At 43.2% G+C, this 25,126-nt stretch overlaps 3 protein-coding genes across 3 annotated transcripts; 2 read left to right on the top strand and 1 right to left on the bottom strand.

Annotated features, from left to right (window-relative positions):
• Positions 1-7,700: 7,700 nt before the first annotated feature.
• On the top strand, positions 7,701-8,890 carry LOC119333711 (the record flags this gene model as incomplete). The annotated part of the gene is made up of 2 exons (XM_037606516.1): positions 7,701-8,054; positions 8,393-8,890. Coding segments are annotated over exons 1-2 (852 nt in total), but the record flags the coding sequence as incomplete, so codon positions are not given.
• A 4,704-nt stretch (positions 8,891-13,594) lies between these two features.
• On the top strand, positions 13,595-19,053 carry LOC119331154 (beta-carotene isomerase D27, chloroplastic-like). The gene is made up of 7 exons (XM_037604329.1): positions 13,595-14,000; positions 15,441-15,580; positions 15,738-15,830; positions 16,282-16,343; positions 16,912-17,018; positions 18,158-18,247; positions 18,331-19,053. Exons 1-7 carry the CDS (start codon positions 13,691-13,693, stop codon positions 18,363-18,365), a joined length of 837 nt encoding a protein of 278 aa, XP_037460226.1. The 5' UTR covers positions 13,595-13,690; the 3' UTR covers positions 18,366-19,053.
• LOC119331153 (pentatricopeptide repeat-containing protein At5g27110-like) lies at positions 16,942-24,786 on the bottom strand. Its single transcript, XM_037604328.1, has 3 exons — positions 22,740-24,786; positions 20,425-20,504; positions 16,942-17,054 (listed from the first exon to the last, which is right to left on the bottom strand). The coding sequence occupies exon 1, from the start codon at positions 24,518-24,520 to the stop codon at positions 22,763-22,765; it is 1,758 nt and encodes a 585-aa protein (XP_037460225.1). The 5' UTR covers positions 24,521-24,786; the 3' UTR covers positions 16,942-17,054; positions 20,425-20,504; positions 22,740-22,762.
• Between the last annotated feature and the right edge of the window lie 340 nt (positions 24,787-25,126).

The following is a 25,126-nucleotide window of genomic DNA, read 5'->3' as shown; positions in this document are numbered from 1 at the left end:
TGGTACTCCGGCTCGTCCAAGATCTTTCAGATGCACACAAGTTATCCCCACCTTGGTAAGGACCCTTTGTGGTCAGTACAAATTTAAACAATGGGTCCTACTACCTCATTGACGTTCGAGAGCATGCAGACTCACGTAAGTCGGAAGAGGAGACCCGCCGGCCATGGAACATTGCTCAACTTCGGCCATATTACACCTGAGCTACCGGCTCTCAACATGTACATACATTCATGTTGAATATACAATGATAAGCAATAAAGTAAGACCATCAGTCTCCTTTCTTTTCATAGATTATACATCTTTATTATTTACTTACAAATGACTATTAAGGAACTGATCATATTTGAATCAAGTTTGAATCTTTTTAGTCCGGCTTATGATCGTATCCAAATCTAGCCGCAAATCTCAAGGTCACTTGGGGGCTTCCTGTTCAAACATAGGTCGTATTCGAACCAAAGAGAACATAGCTGTTGTAACCCTCTTGATTAGCTCAAGGGCAAACTCATTTGGGGGCTTCTTGATCGTATCCGAATCATAGCTTAACCCCTTTTGAGTCCAACTTGGATCGTATTCGAGTCAGGGTCGTTAAAAACCTCTCAAGGTCATTTGGGGGCTTCCTGTTCAAACATAGGTCGTATTCGAACCAAAGAGAACATAGCTGTCGGTACCCTCTTGATCGGCGCAATGCCAAAGCCATTGGGGGCTATATGGTCATATTAGAACCTTAGCTTAACCCCCTTGGTCCGGTTTACTGATCGTATTCGAATCGGAAACCCCCAACCTTTTGAATACAGAGTTAAAATTATGTTTATTATCTATTGCTTGCCTTTGAGTTTTTGTTGTTTTCAATATTACCAATAAGATAGCCTGGTTTTCTTCGCCGGCTCACTTATTGGACAACACAGCCACCCGGGCTATTCAAGCCGGTGGTTCAAGGATCCAAAGGTATAAGCTACTAAGATATGATGATCTTTGAGTATTCAAGGACTATTGACTTTTCATACATATTGAATTATCAATTCATCACCGGGGTTATTTAAACCGGCGATCTAAGGATCAACAAGGATAAGGTATGGTTTTTACTTATAAGCTCTTACCTGCTGCGTTAACTCAAGAGTTAGTATTAAACCTTATCCTTTATTTGCATTTGTCTCTGTTTTTCTTATTGAGGTAAATTTATGGGTTGTACATTAGGTGTTTAAGCCTAGTTGGTTCTAAACCGCCTTGCCAGTCTTTTCCTTGTATTCACAGGAACAGAGTTCAACCATTGCAGAGACAAACATTAAATAATGCATACATTAACATCTAGAAGCCGATTCACATAGAAGTATTTTATGCACGATGGCATAAGCAAACATGTGGTGTTTTAGCAATTAAAGTTATTACAAGGCTTTATAAGCCTATGAAGATGATCACTATCCCTCCCTCGCCGGTTCACCACCTTCTGTTTGCTGGAAGTTGGATTTTGACCAATCAAAGCCATTCATGGTGACAAATTCGGCTTCGTCGTCAATCAGGCCGACCGGGTCAATTTCTGGAGCAAAGGTATATTCTCTTACAGGTGGGATCAGGTCTACTACTTTGTATGAAGGAGTGGCAATCTTCTTATTTTCATTATCAAAACCCGGCTGGTACTTGTCAACATTGGTGTCTTCTCTAAGACTAGTCGCCTGAGGCCGGACTTCGCGTACACACGCTATTAAATCATCCTGATCAAACGGAGACCCGTCCTCCTTCATAGTAGGATAACCTCTTGCCACATCCGCCGGGTCTAGGTCTGGCACTCAAGCCTTGGAGCGGCTTAGGGCAGTCAAAGCTCCGGCTCGCGCGCAGGAGCGTTTTACTTCCTGGAATCTCGCTGGAAGGATGGACAGCTTCTCCAGGACATCGCTAAGCCGGTTGGGTCCTTGATTTGCAGGAGAGATAGTGGCCAGTGCCCGTTGTGCACCAATATATATTGTTCAACCAATGTGTATACGGCCTTCAGTTTAATCAACGGGTCTTGGCTCAGATTTTTACTTCGCGGACCTGCATATATTTAATAGAGTAAGTTGGCGGATCATATTCCGGTTTGGCAAAACTTATACGAAAGGTCAACTCAGGCAGCTTACCAAAGATAGCAGCAACCATCTGAGACACCCGGCCCTTCAAACTGTTCAGCTCTGTTGAAATTTCTTTCAGAGCCGTTTCGGCTGTCTCAGCCCAGCGGGTCAGGAGTGTTTTCTCATTTTCCCAAGCCTTCTCCTTCGTAGCAAAGCTGGTCTTCAAAGTTTCGGTTGCAGAAAGGCTCATTTGCAGTTTGGAAGTGGAAGATTTGATTTCGAACTCTTGATTGCTAGCCGGGTCTTTGCGTCAGATAATTGAGAATTCAATTCAGACAATGCATTCTATGAAATGTTCATATAAGTCAAGACTTGGTTTCAAATTCCAGTATTTAAATTCAAGATTCAAGTCTCAAGTACTTTACAAATAAACCACTTGACACTTGGGGGCTAATGTATGCCAAATCAAATTTTTACGATTCTGCCAACATATTTGAAGTCCCAAGTCCTTTACAAAGTAAGAGCACTTGGCACTTGGGAGCTAATGTACGCAGTTCAACAAGTTTATCAAGGTTAAACCGGGGTGTTAAGTACTTTGCAGATGGTTTTTAATTCTAAAGTACCGATTCATTAATGATCAAAATAAACTGGTCCTTGGGGACTATGAGTGAAGTTTTGTTCAATCGCTATCAGGCAAAGATTCAGAGGTAGAAATCTCGGCCTATATTTCAAGTCTACAGGTTATTCCGTTTCTCTCATAAGTTGAAGACTTGGGGGCTGAAGGAATATTGGTAAACCGGAAAACAACATACCTCATACTTCAACTGAAGCTGCTTGACCATCTCGATCTCAGATTCATGACTGGAGTGTACATGACTGAGATAGCCGGATAAGATATCACTGGCATTGAGGTGGTCATAGTTGGCAACATCCAAGCGAACCTTCTGCCTCTCCAGTGCTTCTTGCTTTGCTGTGCACCGAGCTAGCACCGTCGGATTCCCCGGCTCAACAAAGCGGCTCCCAGTAATTTGAACATCTTGAACACGTGGAGATGGCGGGTCGGTTGAGCTTGACGGTCCGGCCATAGAAGGATTTATAGTGGCTTTGTCAAGGGACGGCTCCGGAGGATTTGCTTCATTAAACATAGGCGGGTCTTCTGGGGCAACAGTTAATGGAGAAGGCGGCCTAGCCGGTTCAGATGCTAGTACTGGCAGGTCTTCTGCTGGTTTTGTTGCCTTTGCCTTCTTGGATTTAGCCTAACCGCTAAGGAAAAATATTGCAAGATAGTCAGCATCAAGATAACAATTGATCAAGCCCGGAAGAAAAGAGGATTTCTGATTACCCAAGAGCAGTCTTGAACGCCGGAAATTGTGTTTGTGATGAGTCGCCTGAAGAACGAGACACCTCCTGAAAAGGTAAAAGAAAGGAGTTAAAAGAAATACAAGGAGCAGGATTCATTAAAACAAGTTAAGGACAGTAATAAGTAAACCTCGTTCGGGCGTTTCCGAGGGGTCAGTTGAAGGACGACAGCCGGCTCATCTTCAATCTCAACTTCATGGCGGCTTTCATGCTGCTGCTTTTTCAAATGAAAGTTGGGATCCAAGTGAGCTAAGGGGTTAGAAAACCTTACTTTACAGATCAATCGTCGAACTTTGTGTCTTGGTAAGGGCTCTGAGTCGGAGGAAATGATAGTTACCTCTGCTTCCCCGGCTTGACTAGCCCCAGTGTCATCCTGGTAAGGATCAGTGTCAATAAGATTGTTAAAAAGTTGGCCAAGGGAATCAAGGGCTACCTCCGAGTTAGACGAGTCATCAAGTTTCATCAAATCTTCAACGGTGGTTTTCTTTTTCTTCTTCGTTCTCCGGGTCGATTTCTTGGCGTTCATGGCAGCAAGTTTCGCCTTTTTGGCAGCTTCGTGATCGTATTTCACTTTCCAAAAGTCAGAGTTGGCCTACAAAGACAAGAGGAAGGATAAGTGATAAACAAAGGAAAAAGATCATAATGCCCTTACTTCTGGTACCGGGTTAAATTTACAGAAGGGATTTAACCCAATAACACTGCAATCTTCGTACTTCACATTCACCAGAACATTTGACATTGCGACAACATCTTCTTCGGTTAGTTGAATCGGGGTATGATGGAGAGAGTCATCCGGGTCTCCACCATATTCATACATCAACTTTGAACGACGGCTTAATGGAATAATCCGCCATGAGATCCAGCAGCGGGTTAGATCGACTCCGGTTAAACCGTTCCCCAACAAACATTGATTCTTCTGATAGATGGAATCAGTTTCTTGCGTTCAACAACGATAAGTTTATCTGGCAGGGCGAACTTGGTGTCAAGATGATCGGGGCGGTAACCCGGCAGTGGCTTCTCGTTGGCGGGTGAGACGTCCTGACAGTAAAACCAGGTTTGGTTCCAGTCCTTTGGGTGACTTGGTAAAACTATGAGAGGGAAAACTGCACCCTGCTGGCGCAGAATTGAGATGCCTCCAAGTTCTAAGCTAAGGCCATTGGTGCACTCATTTTGCCGGTTCAGATAGAAGTACTCTCTAAATAGTTACACAGTCGGCTCTTCCCGAAGATATACCTCACAGAGCACTTGGAAGTTACAAATATTGGATATGGAATTGGGCCCAATATCCTGAGGATGGAGTTTGAAAAAGTGAATAACTTCTCTAAAAAATTTTGAGCCGGGCGGTGAGAAGCGCCGGTTCATGTGATCAGTAAAGACGATCACTTCACCGTCTTTTGGATTGGGTCGTTCTTCCTCCGGGTCAGGAGCACGATAAGACATGATCGACGCGTTTGGTTCGCCAATTTCGCACCGCCTCCCGATTACATCGCTTCCCGAAAACATTACGGGCGTTTGGTTCGGCTGGGCCGGTTTCCGTTGCCGTGTAATCGGATACGTCGCTTCGGAAAACCGAAAACAGGGCACACCGAGTGAAAACAGAAAACGCTCGTCTCCGTAATCAGATCCACTTTCCCTTCCTTCGCTCGTCCCGACCTCGCCTCCACCATGAGCTCTCCCCATCGCCGCCACGACCTCCCCTCGCCGTCGGAGTAGGAATGCCGGCCTCTCACTCCTCCGCCGCAAGATCCAAAGCCGGACCTCTCCAAGCTCCGCCCCAAACAGCTGGTCCCCTTTCTTTCCTCGATGCGAACCTTCCCTGGATCGGCATCTTCGACAAGAACCACGGTGCGCCACCTCCCCTCTTCCCTCCCTCCTCTTCTTCTCGTGCTCTAGTGCCCGGATCTATCGTTTCCTTTCTCCGAACTGGAAGATCCAAGCGTTTTGGCTGAACTGTACTCTGGTTAGGGCTTCAGACTTAGTAAACCAGTTGAGATTTGGGTACTGTTCATGAATGTGCACATGACTGGAATATTTTGAGGGATTCTTTGGTGGAATTAGTAATTTTTGCTTCCTCGTCATACTGTGATTTGTTGTCCCCAACAAATGAGGTGGTCAGATCCTTTTCTCTGTTGGATATAGATAAATAAAGTAGTTGTTTGGATCACACTGCATTGTTCTGTGCTTATATAGGCTGCTTGTTGTTCAATCAGAATTTGATGCTTGAGAATTGCATGGATTGCTCACATTGTATTGTACTGTACTACCTCACTGTAAATCTGATGCTTACTGCATTACCTAGATTTTTTTGTGCCCTTTTGTTTTGCGAGGGTGATACTATAAGAGAATAGCTATGGAGGAGATAATATGAATAATATGAGTCATGCATGCCCTTGATAGGGAAGAGGCTGCTTGTTATTTAAAGAATAATTTGATTCTACAGTTTCTTGTGGATCACATATGCTGTACTGCACCGCTGTTGTGGCCTCAGTGAGAGTGTGTGATGTATCCTGTTTTAGTTTGTTAGGTTGCAAAAGAAACATGTTTGGAGCTGTCTTTCCTTTTCATCTCTATAGCTTTGCACTTGCCCTGTGGTGAGGCTGGTTGTTAAAACTCTGGTACTCGTTTGGTTTCTTTCTTAATTGATTGGAGCCGGGGGTTTGACCCCTTATTATCGAAAAAAATATATGATGTACTGTACTCATATAGGTTGCTTGCTATTTAAGCAGAATTTGACGCTTCAGAATTCTTGTGCCCTTTGTTTTGCTGAGAGTAATTTCATGAGCTAAGGAATATATTGTACTATACTCATATATATTTATATATACTCATATGACTTCAAGATACACAATATTTATAATTTTGTGCTGCATTTTTATTTTCAGCATTATGGCTCGTCTTCCTTTGGCCACCACGAGATCTCGACGAAGGAATTTAGCATTTAGGAATATTTCGATTAGCATCATGCTTATGTACTATTATATATGGTTATTATTTGCACTAGTCTATAAAAGGAGGTTGTGGAAGATAGAAAAGAGGATTAGAAATAGAGAACTTAGAGCCGCACATTTGTACCAACTCATTGGCGAGAGTGATGTAGCTTGCATACAGGAGCTTCGCATGGACAGGAGGACATTCCACAAATTGTGTGAGATGGTTAGAGTTACTGGTGGTCTAGAGGGCACAAGGAACACATCGCTGGAAGAGATAGTGGCTACATTTCTCTACATAATATCACACCATCTAAAAAATAGAACAATCAAGAAGTTCTTTTATCGAAGTGGTGAGACGATAAGCAGAAATTTCAATAAATGTTTGCTGGCTGTTTTGAAGCTGCACAACCTACTACTTAAGAAACCAGAGCCTATACCCGAAGATTGCACAGATAATAATTGGAAGTATTTCAAGGTAAATTATCTCTGCATGAAAATTTTAGTGTCGGTCAGATGATATAATCTGATTAGTAGTATAACACACTAATATCACTCATGATGTTCATGTTGAAGAATTGTTTGGGCGCATTAGATGGTACACACGTCAAGGTTACCGTCCCAGCTAATCTAAGAGGGAGGTATAGGTCAAGGCTGGCTGATATTGATACAAATGTTTTGGGTGTATGTGCACCCGACATGCAGTTTATTTATATATTACCTGGCTGGGAGGGTTCGGCACATGATGGTCGTGTTCTTAGAGATGCTATTTCGAGGTTGGATGGGTTTCGAGTCCCTCAAGGACAATACTACCTTGTTGATGCTGGCTACACAAATGCAAATGGATTTTTAGCTCCTTATCGAGGTCAAAGGTACCACTTAGGTGGTTGGACTGCACAAAACCCACCACGCAGCGCAGAGGAATATTATAATATGCTACACGCTAGAGCTAGAAATATTATTGAGAGATGCTTTGGAAGACTCAAGGGCCGGTGGGCGATTTTGAGGTCTCCATCATATTTTCCTATCAAAACTCATTGCCGGATTATAATGGCATGCGCTCTATTACACAATCTGATTTTACAAAATATGGCTGAGGATCCACTCGCTGGTGAGGATGGGATGATGCAAGATAACATGGAAATCTTGGAGGGAGAGAACGATGAACCTAAATTTATCACTCATATATCAACATCTAATGAGTGGACTAATTTCCGGAATACTCTTTCTCAAGGGATGTATAATAGCTATAGAGCTAGAGGCCACTAAGGTTTGTGTTTTGGTGGATGATTGCAGATGTACATATATGCTTGTTTTAATTATAGAAATCTGAATATCTCATGAACTAATTTAACTTGTGCATTTTGTAGGTATGGACAACATGGATAGCTCAAGTGTTGCACGTGGCAGGGGGAAAAACAAAAGAAAGTGGACAACAATGGAGGACGATGAGCTAGTCAATGCTCTCTATGATCTGTCATTGGATCCACGGTGGAAAGGTGATAATGGCTTCAAGAATGGGTATTCCTCAGTGCTGGAAAGTAGGTTGGCTAAAAAGGTACCTGGTTGTGGTCTTAGTGCTGCCCCACACATTGAGTCAAGGGTGAGATACTTTAGGACCAAGTATGGAGCAATTGAAGTTATGCTTAAAAGAAGTGGGTTTTCTTGGGATGAGAATAGGAAAATGATCCAGTGTGAAAAGCAATCATACGAGGAACATTGTAAGGTATATAACTCCAGATGCCTATTACTTTTGCATTACATTTTCTACTTGTGGCCATATGGATTATCCAGCTGACATCTCTTGTATTACTACTTCTACTAGAAGTGAGGTCCTATTGGATACCTCCTTTCCCTTCCAGTCACATTATTTCATAGATATAGATTGGAGAAAGTGCTTTTTCTGGTTCACTGCATGATTTTTCTTTACCTTGTAAGTTGTCGCACCGCATGATCTAGAAAACTGAGAACGTATGGAACTTCTTGAACAATATTTTATCTATTGATTATGGTTGTAGTAGAGTTAACCAAAAATATGATTTCCGTGCTTATTGTATTTTGCAGCTTCACAATGAGGCCAAGGGCTTGTATGGTGTGCCGTTCCCTTATTTTGATAAGTTGGCTGCAATTTATAGCAAAGATATAGCTACTGGGGAGGGTGCGGAAGGTTTTGGCGAAGCTATAACAAATTTGCAGAATGAGATTGTCATCGAGGATGAGATGAATGATGAAGAGGAAGATGACAGAACGTCAAGAGAGACACCTAGACGGTCTGTTGACAGCCATGTCACCGCTGATTCTACAAACTCTAAGAAGAGAAAGAAAGGTAACGGGTCTCGTAGGTCAGAATCAACGGATCCTTTTCTCACCATGTTTGGAGATGTAAACAGCCAGCTGAAGAGTGTCACTCAGAATGTTGGCCAAATGGCAGCAACAATGGAACGCGAAGCTATTGCCCAAGAGAAAGCAATGGAGGAAGATCCTAGACAGAAGTTTAAAGAGAAAGCTATCAATGAATTATCAAGGCTTGGATTCACTGGGACTGAAATCGTGAATGTTGCCAGCATATTTGCCAAAGCTCCAGAAGAAATGCATATGATGCTTGCACTCCCGCAGAATCTGAGGAGGGAGTATGTTAAGAAAACGCTTGGTAAGTTAAATTCATGCACTATCTGATGTTAAGTGATAGTTATGTGCTGTTATCTTGTTCTTTCTCTCTTAAAAAGAATAGTCTGAGCAATACTAAACTGTTATATGTCATACCTTTGTTGAACAAATCCCATGTGATGCGACTGAACTTGCTTGTATATATTCCAATAACTAGGCCATGCACATTGATTTATGTCAGAAATGTCCAACACTACCATTTCAGTTTTTATTGTTTATTGTTAGGCAGATTTCATGTGTGTTGTCATGAACAGATGAAATCCAACTTGCTATTACAATATCCTTCTTAGATCTGGGGCATTCAAGATTTGTTTTTCATGGCAAATCATATATGCAAAGCTTCTACATTTGCAATTCTTCAGAACTACAACATGTCTTGTTTAGAGAAATGACAAATTTTTGTTGGTCCAATGATGTGCTAGATGATGCAATTAGAAGATAAGGATCTGCTGCTACTGGTGGTGATGAGGAGCTGATGATGTGGATAATGCAATTAGAAGATGAGGGACTGCTGGTACTTGTGGTGATGATGAGCTGATGTGGTACCAGATGGATAGCACATGAAAAATGTTATTGCTACTTTTCAACAATGAGAAAATGATCTGTTTTGTTGGCTATTAATTATGCATGTGTTAATACATTTTTTGCTGATGACCCCATTTATGAAGTTAGCTTGAATTTGTTCAAATATTTATCTATTAAGATCCATCAGAAAAAATCTGTTACCTATGATATATGACATGGACATGTCAGCCATGTACTAATGCTATATTGTGTAATCCCAATACATGGGTCAACCAAACGCTGCACTGTATTCAGAATGCATACCTTTATTCAACCAAACAGAAGACGTGTTCACTCAATACACCATCTAATACAGTGCAGTCTGAATACAAAGCTGAATACGTGTTTGTGGTGATTGCCATTCTGCATACAAATACTTGTCCCTCGTCTCCGGAAGAAACCACAAGTTTCATCATTTTCATAAGGCGGATTGTTTATGTGCTGGTTATTGGCGATGGATCAATAAATTATTCTTTTATTCTCCAATAATGCATCATAACATTGATATAATCATCTAGCATTGCCTAGACAACGGAAGTTTAGCATGTCTTGAGGTTTCCTTCTATAGCTAGATTATTCTATCTGATGCCCCTGGCAGCATGTTTACTTACACCAAAACATGTAAACAAGGCAAACAATCCTGTCACGGTGATTATAAGGTTGGCACCAGTTTCTCATTCAGAATCACGGGATCTGTGGGTAATATTGTGGTGATGCATTTCAGCTTGCAGTATCCTTCTAAAATGAAGCTCGCGGCATCCCATTTTTCATTTGCGGAGGCTGCATTTTCACAACATTGATAAATTTTCCATAGATTCTATTCATTTTCGTCAGGAGTAAAGATGAGATTCTTCACAATGTAAGTTGGAATCGGCACTGTTTTTACTCTTCTGGATTTGTTTTGTTTACTTAAGCTCTTATATTAATTTTTTTATCGCTTCAGCGAACTCAAGATCAAGAATGTGTTGCTCATCACTCATTGACCTTTTGTTTCCATCCTATGGACGTTCATCCAAGTGTTATCTTGAAAATTCCATTGTTGCACCCTGAAAGGAAAATTTGAGTGACATTTTCAGGAGTAGAGAGCGGAATCCGTAGAGGGCCCAGTAGTGATATTGTTGAATCTATTACTTCCAGTAGTGTTATTACGTCACTAAAGAGATGTTACCTGGACCTGATCGAACTTACAATCCTAAGGTGGGATTGTCCACTTTGTACGGCATTGACAGTGAAATTGATCCACAGATCAAACACTTCAATTCTTTACTTGCAGCCTTGCAGGAGAATAAAACGATGTGAAGTGTCCAAGACTGTCGTTCAAATGTGATATTCAACAGGAGTCAGGCGATAATTCCATTGCTGTTATTTAAAACATGTCTCACAGTTTTACCCTTTTGTGTGTGTAGTAATAAACATGCACTTAGAGCATCTATAGTCGGGCAATCCAAACACCCCTCATACGTCCGAGCGGACGCCCCGGTCAGTAACCGGTCATAAAAAAGCGACCCAGGCGGGCGTCTCAAACGAGCCTCAAACGTACGTTTGGGCTGACCGGCACCTCTCATATTCAGCCAAAATCTAGGGTGGATATGGGGCGCCTGGGCGTGTCCGCCACGTCGGATCCGGACCACGTTGGCTCACCCCACCCTACATATAGTTCTCCCCATCCGCTGCTCGGACCAAACCCTAGTCACTTTACTCCACTCCCCTCAACCACCCAAACTCCCATCCGGCGATCTCCGACCTTCTCCGGCATGGCGGCCAGCGAATCTGACGACGAGCAGTACAGATCCATCGACTATGGTGTCGTCCCGTGCGGTTTGAAGGAGGCAATGGTCGTCCGCATTGCACTCCGCCGCTCCCGGGAGGACAATGCCCAACCAACGACGGGATCTGTCCGGCGCGAGTCCATTGCGATGGCACATCAGGCGCTCGGATCCTTCGGCGCTGGATCATCCTGGTCCTCTCGGGAGCCTTCTTTCAATCTCCCTTTCCCCATCACCGGTTCGTCGGAGTATGAGTCCTACCAGGACCGGTGTGCCTGCCGTGAAAAGGAGAGGATGAGGGCAGTCAAGGCCCGCCTCACTGCCGGCATGGCGGTAGCGGAGGCGGCTGATGCGGCGACATGGGCGGCTCCAGAGGAGGAAGCCATTTGCGCCCGCATTGTAAAGAAGCAGAAACGGAGAAACACGCACACCCTCGCCCGAGAGCAAAATCGGGCGGTCTGTGCCATGGCCGGACTGCCCACCAAGAAGGACAACGACACGTCAGACAGCTCCGGCGATGAGTAGATCTGGCTCGATCCGTACTACGTCTTCGACCGCTACTTCCGCGAGAAGGACGGCAAGGGCGCTGGGAAGGGCAAGGGCAGTTGTGAATGATCCTCTTCATAGCTAACATGTAGGTTAAACATGCCAATTTTTGGTAGTCCGATGGCAATGTCCTGATGTAGTAGCCGAACGATGTGTGTACTGCATCATTTACATAGTTGCATGAGTTTGTATTGATTTGAGGTATGTTAAATTGAGGTGTCCAATTGTGAGAAGGAAAAATTAAGGCGTGACCAGTTAGTGTCCGGGGACGCGCCCGAGCGCGTCCGCGAGCGTTTGAGAGACCAGATTTGCTAAGTCTGTTTGTAGATGCTCTTAGGCTGTATTGTCACTTATACGTTGACTGCAGTCATTACTTTTCTTCTCAACTGGTCGCTCCAAATATCTAAGAAAAAATGAACTAATGTTTGGCAAATATTGGGGTGAAGTTTTTAGAGACTATCTTCGATGCAGATTAACCCTAGCCGCCACTCCATTTCCTTCCCCTTTCACCGCTGCAAGGGTGCGCCGCTTGCAGCGGCAGGGAGGCTGCTGATCGTGGGAGCCTGATATGGAGGGTTCGGTGGCCTGCTGTGGGTTGGCAACGGGGATGTGTGACCGAGTTGCAGTCTCCAGCAGGCAATGTTCGACGACGGCGTTGGTGTTCCAGCGTAGCGATCTTCAGCGAAGGTCTGGCCTGGCTAGGCATCGGAGAAGAGGAGTTCGGTGCATGGTCCTGGACGGCGAGCTCGACATCAATCTCAGACCTGGCGTGCAGCGGCATGGGTGTCGTGTTTCGTTTGGGGAAGCGAGAAGATGGCGTTGCTACAGTGTAGGAATAATGTTCTCCCCGCCCTTTCCATCTGCCCCGTTGGTGTGCTCATCGCCGGCGGAGGGCGTGTGGAGTCGTGTTTCTAGCGGGTCTTTCAAGATCTGGGTGATTTGGTTTTCAGTGGATCCATCTGGATTCGGCTGGCTTTTGTGGCCTTCAAAGTTTCTACACGCTTTTATTGGTGTATTCTTCTCCGTGGTGGCTATTTGCTTTGTAGATCGCAGTCGATGGCGTCTTCCCGGCCGCCGCTTCTACGAGCTCCCGGGTTCAAACAAATTTGCTCCACTGAGGGGGAGGTCTGGTTGCAACATCGAGCTATGCACACAGCGCGCCGCCGGCGGATGCAGGCGGAAGAAGACTTCGACACTCTCAAGAATTTGAGTGTAATTTCATTTTTCTGTATGGGTGTGTAAGCACCTGTGGTACCTTTTTTTTGGCCCTTTCGAAAAAAGAAGAAGAAAACCTGCATATACGAAATGTTAGAATTGGTCGGTCCGGGGTCCAAGTTGGTGCACCAATTCAAACACCAGCATACACGGAAGTGCAGCCACATGTCGCCGTGGAAACGAGCAAGTGCCCGGGAAAGTGTTATCGATTCTCTTGTCTATGGCATCTCAAAAAAAAAAAAAAACCCTCATGTCCATGGATCTTTTCGCCTGGTCCAACTAAAGGAGGGAGCATCAATAGGCAAAGCCCATTAGAAATTGACACAGCTCGCTCTTGTCCATTCCGAGGTGAGGATCTCGACTCGTGGAACATGATGTTAGCCTTGATTCCATCGTCCCTCCACACCAAGATGCCCCCCTCCCTGCCGTTTGGGCTTTTCCTCCTCGTCTCCCCCCATACAAGTCAAATCATAAACCTAGTGATTAACATCCTACAAATACTCCTTCGACTCTTCCTCTTCTCCCACTCTACAAATATAACCCTCCCCCTCCCTCTCTCTCTCTCTCTCACACACACACACTCATAGCTAGACAGGCCATAAACATGGAGGCCACCGCACTTGTGCTCCTCCCTCACAGCCACAGTGGCCTCACGGCCAGAGCACCGCCTTGCGTGGGTGGAAGCTCCGCGATGAAGAGGAGCTACGTGAGGAGGATCAAGCGGAGCTCCACGGTGCGAGGGGTCATGGCGAGGCCACAAGAGGCGACGCTAGCTCGGGTCCCGGCGCCGGCGCCAACAAGGCCGGTGAGAGAGACGGCCGCGGCCACGACGACGACGAAGACGGTGTACCACGACACCTGGTTCGACAACCTGGCCATCGGCTACCTCTCCCGGAAACTTCAAGAAGCTTCTGGTTCGTGCTCGTATACACATATTTGCCAGCTCTGGGAATGGAATGATCCATCCTTCATGTCGTTTTACCCTACCCATGTGAGTTTCTGCTGCATGTGAAGAGACATAGTTTCATTATAGCGAATAAACCAGTGTTACTTTTAGCTTTCATTAATGTTAACGGAGCCCTATTCTGATGATAACCAAAGCCGCCACGGTTTCTTCTTTCTTGGCTCGCCCTCACGATCTTTGCCTCGACTAGGAAGATGGCCGCCCGTGTGGCTCAGACATTTGTGTCCCACGCGGCCACACGTATTTGTGGAAGGTCTTTTTCTTTTTCAGATGGGAGGTGGTCGGATCTAGGGAGTATATAAAAGTCGCTAGGTCGACAAAAGAAAAGTTCGTGGTTAAGTTGGGAAAAAAAATGATCGTAAAAAAATGTCGAATTAAAAATGAGTAATTTGAGGTTAGATGCTTCACAAGAATAGAATGGGCATTTCCCAGATGCTTCTTTTCGTCGTTAGCTGATGGCCTTGCCTCCTGACGGGTGCTACTATGGTCCATTTTTGTCAGCATAGGCCGATTAATTTAACTTAGTTAGCCAATAGTTGATGATTAATCAACGTTGATCACGTAATGCCATGCTTGGCTTGGTGCTTTCGTCCGTACGTGGCACGGCAAATTTTCTACCATTGCGGTATGTATATCTGTATATGTACAATCATATATATAAATATCAACGGAATAGCTTCGTTTTTTGGCCAAGAAGCCTTATGTGGTAGTATTATGCATCTCCGTTTATGTCGCCCGGCTGGGTAGGACTTAGGCCCCACATCACCACATGCATGTATATATAATGTGAGAGAAGAGAATTCACTCGAGATTAGTGATGACAGGATAAAAGGAAAAATATCAGACGATCAAACCAATTTCATAATATGTTGAAGAGCTTAGCTACGCGATCGAGCCAGTAGCATATATACTTGCAAAACAAGCGCAAGTGCGTATCAGCATATATAGCCAGGCAACTACGAGTGGCCATAACTTGCCGATCGTATAACAATAAGAATGTGAGGCGCACACTCTAGGAATCTTTCAGTGGTGAGCCTGTCCTTTTTGTTCTTCTTCTTCTTCACACGATACTACCTAGTGGTAATGGAGAAGTCAAACATCATGTAGCCTCTAGGAGTTAGCCACTTAGTTAGTGTGTCTACTATGTGGCAGCTGTAAATTCCTTCTGGCACTGATCAGATTTTTCGACCCGAATTACATCCCGTATCTATGACGTACCCCTGTTTGATTTTTATATTTTTTCCCCCTCTAGACTAGAGTAAAGCGTCGGTGTTAGTCTGCTGTTGTGCACTATAGTTTTCTACAGTAATACAGTTTATTTAGATGTGGTGCAAATTAAGGATGGTCAACACTTGCTGTCTGGCCTGAACATATCATGCATGTATGACAGGGATAAAGAACGGAAAACATGGCTACCAAGGATTAATAGAGGCCGCTGTGGCAATCTCCAGAATCTTCAGGCTCGACACGCAGTGCGAGATTGTGGCCGGCGCTCTCGAACGAGCAATGCCAAGCTACATCGTCACAATGGCAAGTACACGCCCCAGCCCCATGCATAATTAACTTTATAACCGTATTCAGCAGGCTATGTCATCCCACCAGTGTTTTTCTCAATAAAAACAAAATTACAAAAAAAATGCCTCTACTTTTTACCTGGATTTGGTTTGACAGAACTCTGTTTGGGCAGATAAAGGTGATGATGCCACCTTCAAAATTTTCCAGGGAGTACTTTGCTGCCTTCACCACCATATTCTTCCCTTGGCTGGTTGGACCATGTGAGGTACTATATCAACAGATTTTCTCTCGATGACATGTTCTTGCTCCATGTACTCCCTCCGTCCCAAAATTATTGTCTTAGATTTGTCTAGATACAGATGTATCTAATACTAAAACGTGACTTGATACATCCGTATCTAGACAAATCTAAGACAAGAATTTTGGGACGGAGGGAGTAGTAAATATGTAATATCAGTTCATAATATAAGTAGCCTGCCCTCAATGAGGGCATCATCATTCAAAGAAAGACTCCATGCTAGTGCTTCTGGTGAGCCCTGCCCAAAATGAACCGATATAAAGCCACATGCCAAGTTGATAAATATTGCAAAAGTGGTAGGAATATACAAGACATTTATAGTACATATATTAATATTTCTTTAATGCAGTCCCACATGGAATACACTCCCCACTTTGGATAAGTTTTCTGAGTGATCATTATTATGTCATTGAACAAGGTCAGGGAATCTGAGGTCGATGGAACGAGAGAGAAGAATGTGGTGTACATCCCCAAATGCAGGTAACTCAATCATAACCGAGGAACTGTTCCGCTGAACAGCTAATGCTAAGGAAAATAAATGCAAGAAAACAAATTGTGGAATGAGTTAAACTAGGTTGAATATAAGGTGTCCCAAATATATTGGTGCAAACGGTTGCTCTAAGCATTCATAGGTGCAAAAACAATTAACTTATTTTGATATAAACAGTGCATGATTCTTCACCCATTGATTGAATGAATTTATTGCAGTATGTCCATCTTATAAGTAAATCCACTTGAAAGAAAAGGCAAGAAAGTACTAAGGCTAACATGCCACTTGTACTGTCCATGTCGCAATTGTGGCAGACTGATGTTCCTACTCACACTCCACAAACTGCCTATGCGAATAGATGAAAAATATCTTCTGAAAATAAGAAATGAAAAGTAAGAGGCCAATGCAACATACCAATACTACCCATGCTTGAGACACTATCCCAATTAACACCGACATAAGGAAAATATTTACTAAGGTGCAGAGTGCAGACATACCAACAAATCTTGACGTAAGTGGTGCTTATCTGTCTTAATTTGTTATCTTACTCGGCGACAGGTTTCTGGAAAGCACCAACTGTGTCGGTATGTGCACCAACCTTTGCAAGATCCCATCCCAGAAGTTTATGCAAGATTCGCTCGGAGTTTCTGTGTACATGTCACCCAGTAAGCTTCCTTTGCTCTGATCCACGATAGGCTATCCTGAATAGTGAGTATATTAGTGGGTACGCAACAACTGAAATATAATCGGTTCGAATACAAGTGAAATGATAAAATTAATATTCTGGCCCTCTGAGCAAGAGATTAATGGATTATCACTTAAGATATTGAAACCTGAAAGTGTATCTGAACTACCCTGGTCAGTGACCAAATTATAATGCAAGTGTAACAGTATACTACTAATGTTGACTTCAGTGAACTTAGAATGACATCTTTCCACTTTAAGTAGTGCTATAATAGGTCCCTAGCCACCCAAATGTTTAGACTAGCCCTTGAAGGGAAATGTTAACTCAAAGCATCCATGATATCAAGATTCTCATATGAATAATACAGAACTCGATACTTATAAGACCTTGCCATCTATACCTAGGTTCTTTACCTTTTTTTGGTTATGGGAACCACAGGCCACCATTTGAGGAACAAAGAGGGTTGGAGTGGGACCAACGTGTTTGCAGGTCACACATTAATTGCAAGTGTTGGACAGAAATAGGGCTAGAGGAAGGGGGGGCTGGCAGACAAGTTGTACTGTCTATTCCAACTGTTCCACAACCCAGGACTAGACAAACACAGTATAGGCACCTTCGCTTTAAAGTGCAGGGCCATCATGTTTCAAATATCAGAGCAATATGGTTCAGTCTCACTTATGAGAAGCACTTGCGAGTGTTGGTTCTTCCAGGGTGATTCGCTGTATATTTCAGCTGCAACAATCATTATTTCTAGGTCATACGATGTTGATATTTTACGACGGCAGTCCACCCAACTAGGATCAACTTGAGTTGGGATATGCAAGGCATGATTCTCCTTTTGTGCTTTAAAGTACATAGCTCCAGGGGCAGCCAGTGAATGTTGCTTACTGCCACTACAAAAGTGCTAATTGTCTTACCCCTTGGGGCTTCACTCCTGTATATTACAATGGAGCGCTTCCAACTCCATGTCTGATGCCCACAAAACCAAATAATCTATTCTTTCTTTATCTACTTTCTTTTATTTGGAATAAGTTCAAACAAACCTTTAAGGACGTTACTAGTTAATTAAGAGGAAATAGAATATTACGTACTTATGTCAATCATATTGTTGCTATTCAGATTTTGAAGACATGAGCTGCGAGATGATCTTTGGACAGCAACCTCCTGAAGATGACCCAGCACTGAAGCAGCCCTGCTTCAGCACAAAATGTATGGAAGTCCCCAAATGAGACATTCAACATACTCAACAAATATTCTTCTTTAAGTTCTTATGCTTTTTGACTTTTATGCAGGTATCGCGAAGCAGGACTATGGTGTGAGTTGCTAGCATACTTGATCAGATAGAAATCATTAATGATTAAACACTCATGAAATATCAGTGAAATGCCCACAGCTCCATAGTTGTATTTTTCTTGAGAAACTTGCAGAAGGCATTTTTAATACATTCAACTATTACGTCAAATTGTTACCCAGAGTGGTCTAAGATGAAATGAAGAGCAGCGGAAATCATCATATCACTCAGAGCAAGAAATATGTAACATACTAACATCACTTGGTGGATCATGTTGTATACTTATAGGATGCGTATAGCTGTTCGGTAAACACTTACCTGGTTACCATTGATGTGCGTCCACATCAAGTACGGACCAGTAACAGAAGAAATTAGTTCAGATCGTTGGTTCAATCTTTGTAAGAACAAGACAAAGTCTGCTCGGACTGTGAAGGTTAAACGAGTGTAATCATCTGAGCTCTGGCAAAGCAATCGAAGACGAGACAATCCAGGACAAGGCTACAATTTGGTAGATGGCAAGAGCAAAATGATCGAGGGAGTTGTGTGCATCACTGAAAGCGCAAGTTTCAACATGAAGGCCTTCATAATACTACTCCATTTTGCTGTTTCTTTAGTTTCTTGTAGTTTACTAGCTTATCTCGTCTATCTGGCACAAAGTCTCTTGTTCACAACCTTGTAAAATTTCAAGCCATCTTAATAGGAATCTATTACAATTCTCAGCTAAGGTTCGGTGTTTCAGAATAGGTTATTGGCTTTATCTTTTAGTTTCATATATTATTTGATCTCTGTTTTGAAGAGCAGCATATCTTATCTCTTACATAATCGAATTTGTTAGAGGCTTTATGTGAAGACAGGACCTCATACATTTAGGTCCAGCAAGAAATAAATAGAGAAGTGCGCCCAAACCTTGCAGGACTCAGAGCCCTGCGTTACGGCGATGGAAGAGCCTAGTCACACGATCGATTGAGGACGAGCTCTCCAACTACCCTCTTGTGCACCAACACAAAAAGAAGGGCAACGCGGAAAGCAAGCTTTATTTTGGGGATGTGAAGGTTATCTATCTTACTTGATACAACTCCGTTATTATTCAGAAATTTCTTGTTTCTGTCAGTAGTCTGGAGTTAATTACGTTTTTTACACTGTTCACTCACTCATACACAGGCTCAGATCACACCTGCACAGAGTGTAGCTAGAGGCAAAAAATAACATGAGGGCATCACTTTGCACTTATTGTGATACATTTTAGCCCAGAGCTTCTGACAGTACATTATGCAATCACATAAGATCTTTTACCAGTTAATTACATACTACCTCCGTCCGGGTTTATTAGTCCCCTTGGTATTTTGGGTCCATAATTTTACTAATGAAATATAAGTTATACTCCCTCCATTCCTAAATATAAGTCTTTTTAGAGATTCTAATATGAACTACATACGGAGCAAAATGAGTGAATCTACACTCTAAACAGCGTCTATATACATCCATATGCAGTCCATATTAAAATCTCTAAAAAGACCTACATTTAGGAACGGAGGGAGTATTATGCAAAAATAGTATCATTGGAAAGTACTTTCAAATATGAACTAACAATATAACTTTAATGACATATCACTTATATTTTGCTGGTCAAATATACGGTCAAAGTATGACCCAAAATACAATGGTGACTAATAAACCCAGACGGAAGTAGTACTAGAACAGGATATTACGTCTACTTGGCAGAAAGTGCACAACATTTTCTGAATATACGAAGTTGGCAGTGGCATATATCTAAGGGAGTACCTAGAACTCATCTAGATGAGACGTAATTTGGTCTCATTCACCTGGAAAACAAGAACGGATACAACCCACGTCAGCACACACGCATCTTATAGCACCACATCCAATGGCTATAAAAGGTGAATGAGACCAAATTAAATCTCATCTAGATGAGTTCTAGCAAAACTGTATATCTAATTAATACATCAATCTCATACGTCTAAGTATCTTCTGGTATTTTGTAAAACAATCAGCCAAAAACTGGATCACACTTACAAACTCTAATATCTATTAAGGGAAATAAGTGTCTCAGAAAGGAGGGAAAATAGTTCAGCACCTTGCTAGATTGTGGGGCATATCTCCAGAGAAGTTGTTCTTGGTCCGAGAAAAAGGAAAAAGGGTTTCCACATCCTGATTCTGGAAACATTGGTAAATAAATCATGACTGACTTGACCAAAAAAGTAAAAAGTATCACAGCTTCAACATTATTACAGAAAAGAATAGTTAGGATCTACCAGCCTGAAGATGCCACTTTCTGGGACCTAGTGCACTTACAGAATATATTCACATAAAAAATTCATACAACACAACAAAGTCAAGACAAGGATAATCATCATTCAGCACTACCGACATGGCAAGCACTATTACCATGTTTTGGCTGCTGAGTTATTTCTGTGGCTTGCTTTGATAATTCTATTGGCGTTGAAACTGACACTACTCAGAACAGTTCCTGATCCCTCACTGAATGTGCCACACAATAATATGTATTTTTTATAATAACTACCAAATGAAAAACATTATCTCTTTCCCTGACACTTATTTTCCTTCAGAAGCATATAAACTTGTATGGTTACAGTAGTACTAGTACCGCAAATGGTGCACATAGAAATTTAACATTAAGAGATGTACACTCATGTTTCTATTTATTAATATTGAATGTCACTAGAGATGCAAATAAAAAATGTTAGCATTAAAAAAGGTCCCCGGTTTCCTAATTTAAATAGTCCACAAAAGATAAATCTCCAAAAAAAATTGAGATTTAAGTTTAATGAGGGGATAAAATCATATCTCAAAGTCTGTTCTCGACATGCAGATACGGACATATGGTCACTACTCCCTCCGTCCCGAATTAGTTATCTTAGATTTGTCTAGATACAGATGTATCTAGAGTAAGACACATTTTAGTGTTAGGTACATCCGTATCTAGACAAATCTAAGACAACTAATTTGGAATGGAGGTAATAACCAGTTGCAATTTAAGAGACATGAAAGGACAGAAACCCAATAGTTCATCTTTTCATGGTATCCAGCTAAGAGATTCTAAATTGAATTTGATATCATGATACAATATGTCTGCAACTTAAAAGAATGCCATGAGCCCAAAAGGCATAAGCTCCAGAACTCCATATAGTTCCATTTCTAAATTCCTTTTCAATAGCACTGAAGGATTGTGAAATAGAATGCTAATACCAATCTTTCATTCACAGAGGTAGCTGCACAAAATTTCCTACCGAAGGGACTAAGATAGAACATCTAGCAACTCACATAGAGACGTGTGCATTCCAGTTACTTTAAAGGACAGACCCAGTGCTAATAGCTCCCACACCAGGGGGGTCTGGGGAAGGATTATACGAGGCAAGCCTTACCCCTGCACAATGCAATGCAGAGAGGCCGTGCCGGAACCAGGACCTCTTGGCACAAGTGGGGAGTACTTCACCACTGCGCCAGGCCTGTCCTTCGTGCATTCCAGTTACTTGAGAAATAAAAATAGAACAGGAAATGCCAAAGTGCAAATAAACAATAATCCCCTCATAAATCACATAAATCACTACTCCTATAAAGACGTCAATCAGTGGTGGCGGTTAATCACCTTCTGGCTCCTTTCTGCTGTGAGCCGTTAATCTATTGCAAACGTCTGAGATGGTGGTCATGCTTGCCACCAAAGTTGGAATAAAAGCAATATGTTGGGTCGTCTAACTTGATTCATCCATAGCAACGCATAGGTATTTACCTAGTATTGAAAATATTATATCTTGAGATTTTAGCATTACGACCAATCCCCCCCTTGAGTTTTTGTCCTTCAAACCACTTTTCACACTGAGTATCTTCAAAATATCACACCTGGACTAACTATTAACACTCAACACATGGTTTAGTCATGCATTTGATGCTTTTCGAGAAAATACAAAAACGTTTGCGTTGCATTTCATTGAAAAGGAAGGGTTAATCTTATGGTCACACTCCAAGGTTTTGTTGGGTTCACAACTTATAGTTCTATCAGTGGATGCATTTGTGAATTGTAATTAAAATATAATTGAAAATCTCATGCTCAAATAGCAGTTCCAGAGTGTTGAAGCAAAGGTGCATGGCCTAACTGGTGTCACGTCAGTAGTATTTTCCACGTGTACAAATAACTGTGCTTATGGTCGGTGGTTTGAACACGAAAGTAAAACTCAACAAGGCAAAGAGCTGTAAGTTGGATGACTTGAGTATTGGTTATGCTAAAAGAACTATGAAACGTTACCATTGAATGGTAAGAATATTATACATCTAGACAATAATATCAGAGCCTGCTTTAGAACTGAGAACATGATAGATGAAATATAAACAGAGGTGAGAAAAGAGGACGATTTAACCATATTTGAGTCATACCATCCAGCATGTATTTGCAACATTTAGCCACCTTCAGTCCAGCTGCAGCCTGGTTTCGAGTCTAGCCCTCTTGACAATGATAGTCTAAGGATATTATCAGCACTATCCCTTCTCCCAAGCGAGACATAAATATCAGCAAGCATTTTATAGTTGGCCCGATTTTCTGGATCTAGGGACAAGAGATGTCTGGCAGCTGCTTCTCCAATCACCAAATTCCCAGATAAACGGGAAGCACTTAGCAATATCCCCCATAATATATGATTGTCTACACGTTCAGAAATAGTACTTTTTATCAGGTCATATGCATCAGCCAAGCGTCCAGTACGACAGAGCATATCAACAACACATGAAATATGCTCAACATCCGGCTCAAGACCATATTGCTCTTCCATGAACTTGAGCAAGTCCATTCCCTCTTCAACAAGACCTGTGTTCCTACATGCAGACAGCACGGCAAGAAAGGTGTAGCGATTCGGTTTCACTTCTGCTTTCTTCATCAGCTCAAAAAGCTGGACAACTTCAGCAGCATGTCCATTCCAGGCATATACCTGAATCATAGAAGTCCAAGAGATTACATCCTTGTCCACAATCCCACTAAAGGTGTCAAATGAATGTCTAAGATCCCCGCATCGACCATACATGGTGATGAGTGAATTAGCAATTGCCCTTTCACTCTGGAAACCTCTTTTAACGATCTGACCATGTGCTTCCATCCCCTTCTTCAGTGATGGAATCGAAGAAATCATAGGTAGGATCTCCAAGAATGTGACAGCATCTGGATCAATGCCTACCCTTTGCATTTCCACTGCAAATCCTATTGCCTTTCCCACTTCCCCAATAACTCCACAGCCTTTGATCATGGCATTCCATGCAACTATGTCATCTCTCATTGCTGCAACTCCATGTAGAAGAGCAATTGAAGAATCTAACTGTCCACACCTTGCATACATATATATCAGTGCAGTTACCAAAGATGGATCTCTATTGAATTCACTAGAATCAGCCAGCACATAGCTTTGTTCAATCCATCTTCCTTGTTCCCACTGCCCCAGCTCAGCGCAGGCCGCAATGACATTAAGCAAGATGGACCTAGTGGCCGACACAGTCGAATTTGACAGCATCCAGTGGAAGAGGTTAAGAGCAGAATTGGGTCGTCCATTCCGAACAAGCCCACCAATCATCGTACTCCAAGTGATGGAATCTTTCTCCTCCATCTGACGAAACAACATCACAGCCCCCCTCAAACAGCCGGAGTAAAGATAAAGCTCCAGGAGAGAGTTGCAAACACAGACGTTAAGGTGGAAACCAGACCTAATCACAGCAGCATGCATCATATAGCAGACCTTCCAAGAACCATAGCTTGCAAACCCGGAAACCAAGCTCACCAGTGTCGCCTCAGTCGGAGACACTCCATCCACCATCCTCATCCTTACAAATAACCTGAGAGCCTCTCCCATGCAATTCGCACGGGCATAGCCAGCAATGAGGGCATTCCACACCACATCATCGCGGTGCGGCATTTCATCAAACACGTTGAGAGCGGCCTCCATGTCACCTGCTTCAGAATGCATTACGACCAGCGCCGTCCCGACCAGGAGGTCGGTCGAAAGCCCTCTGGAGCACGCTTCGCTCCCGATACGCCGGCCGAGCTCAAACTCCGACGCGCGAGCGCACGCCATCACGGCGAGGTGGTACGTGTGGCGGTCGGGCGGGCACGCCATCTCTCGGAAGACACCGACCGCCAGGCGGGGGAGGCCGAGAGCGAGGTACCCGCGGATCATGGCGTTGTAGAGGAGGGGCTTAGGCGGCGGCGCCGAGACGGGGAGCGATGCTGCCCGGGGCCGGGGAACAGCGTCGAACGCCCTGCGCGCGGCATTGGCGGCGCCGAGGCGGAAGTAGCGAGATACGAGGAGGGAGACGACGTAGCCGTTGCCGGCGAGACCCGACACTACGGCGAGGGCGTGGGGGCGGCGCACGTCGCCGGCGGTGGAGATGGAAGCGGCGAGGGCCTCTTTGAGCGCTTGGTAATGGTAAGTCGCGACGGGCATGTCTTGACAGGAAAGAAAGCAGGGGGAATACTTTCTTAGTGTCAGGGGAATGCTTATACTTTCTTAATATTTTAATTTATTGAGAAGATCATATTTCTTCCAGGAGAATACTTGTATACATGTTTCTAGTGTAATAAGGGGAATATTTAGACAAGTACTGCCGTGGGAGTTGGAAATGTGGTAACAAAAGTTTACTTTGGGGCTTCGGTGAAGGCATGGTAGTCGGAAACATGGTCATTCCAAGGAAGCAACTGGGTAAAGAAAAAAAAAGTGAAGCATAGATGTGCTACGCGGTGGAGCACATGTGTGTTTTTCGCAAAACACATGTGTGCTCCGGCA

The sequence above is a fragment of the Triticum dicoccoides genome, chromosome 7A (assembly GCF_002162155.2).
Source record: "Triticum dicoccoides isolate Atlit2015 ecotype Zavitan chromosome 7A, WEW_v2.0, whole genome shotgun sequence".
Lineage (NCBI taxonomy): Eukaryota > Viridiplantae > Streptophyta > Magnoliopsida > Poales > Poaceae > Triticum > Triticum dicoccoides.
This window is presented reverse-complemented; position numbering and strand designations above follow the sequence as displayed.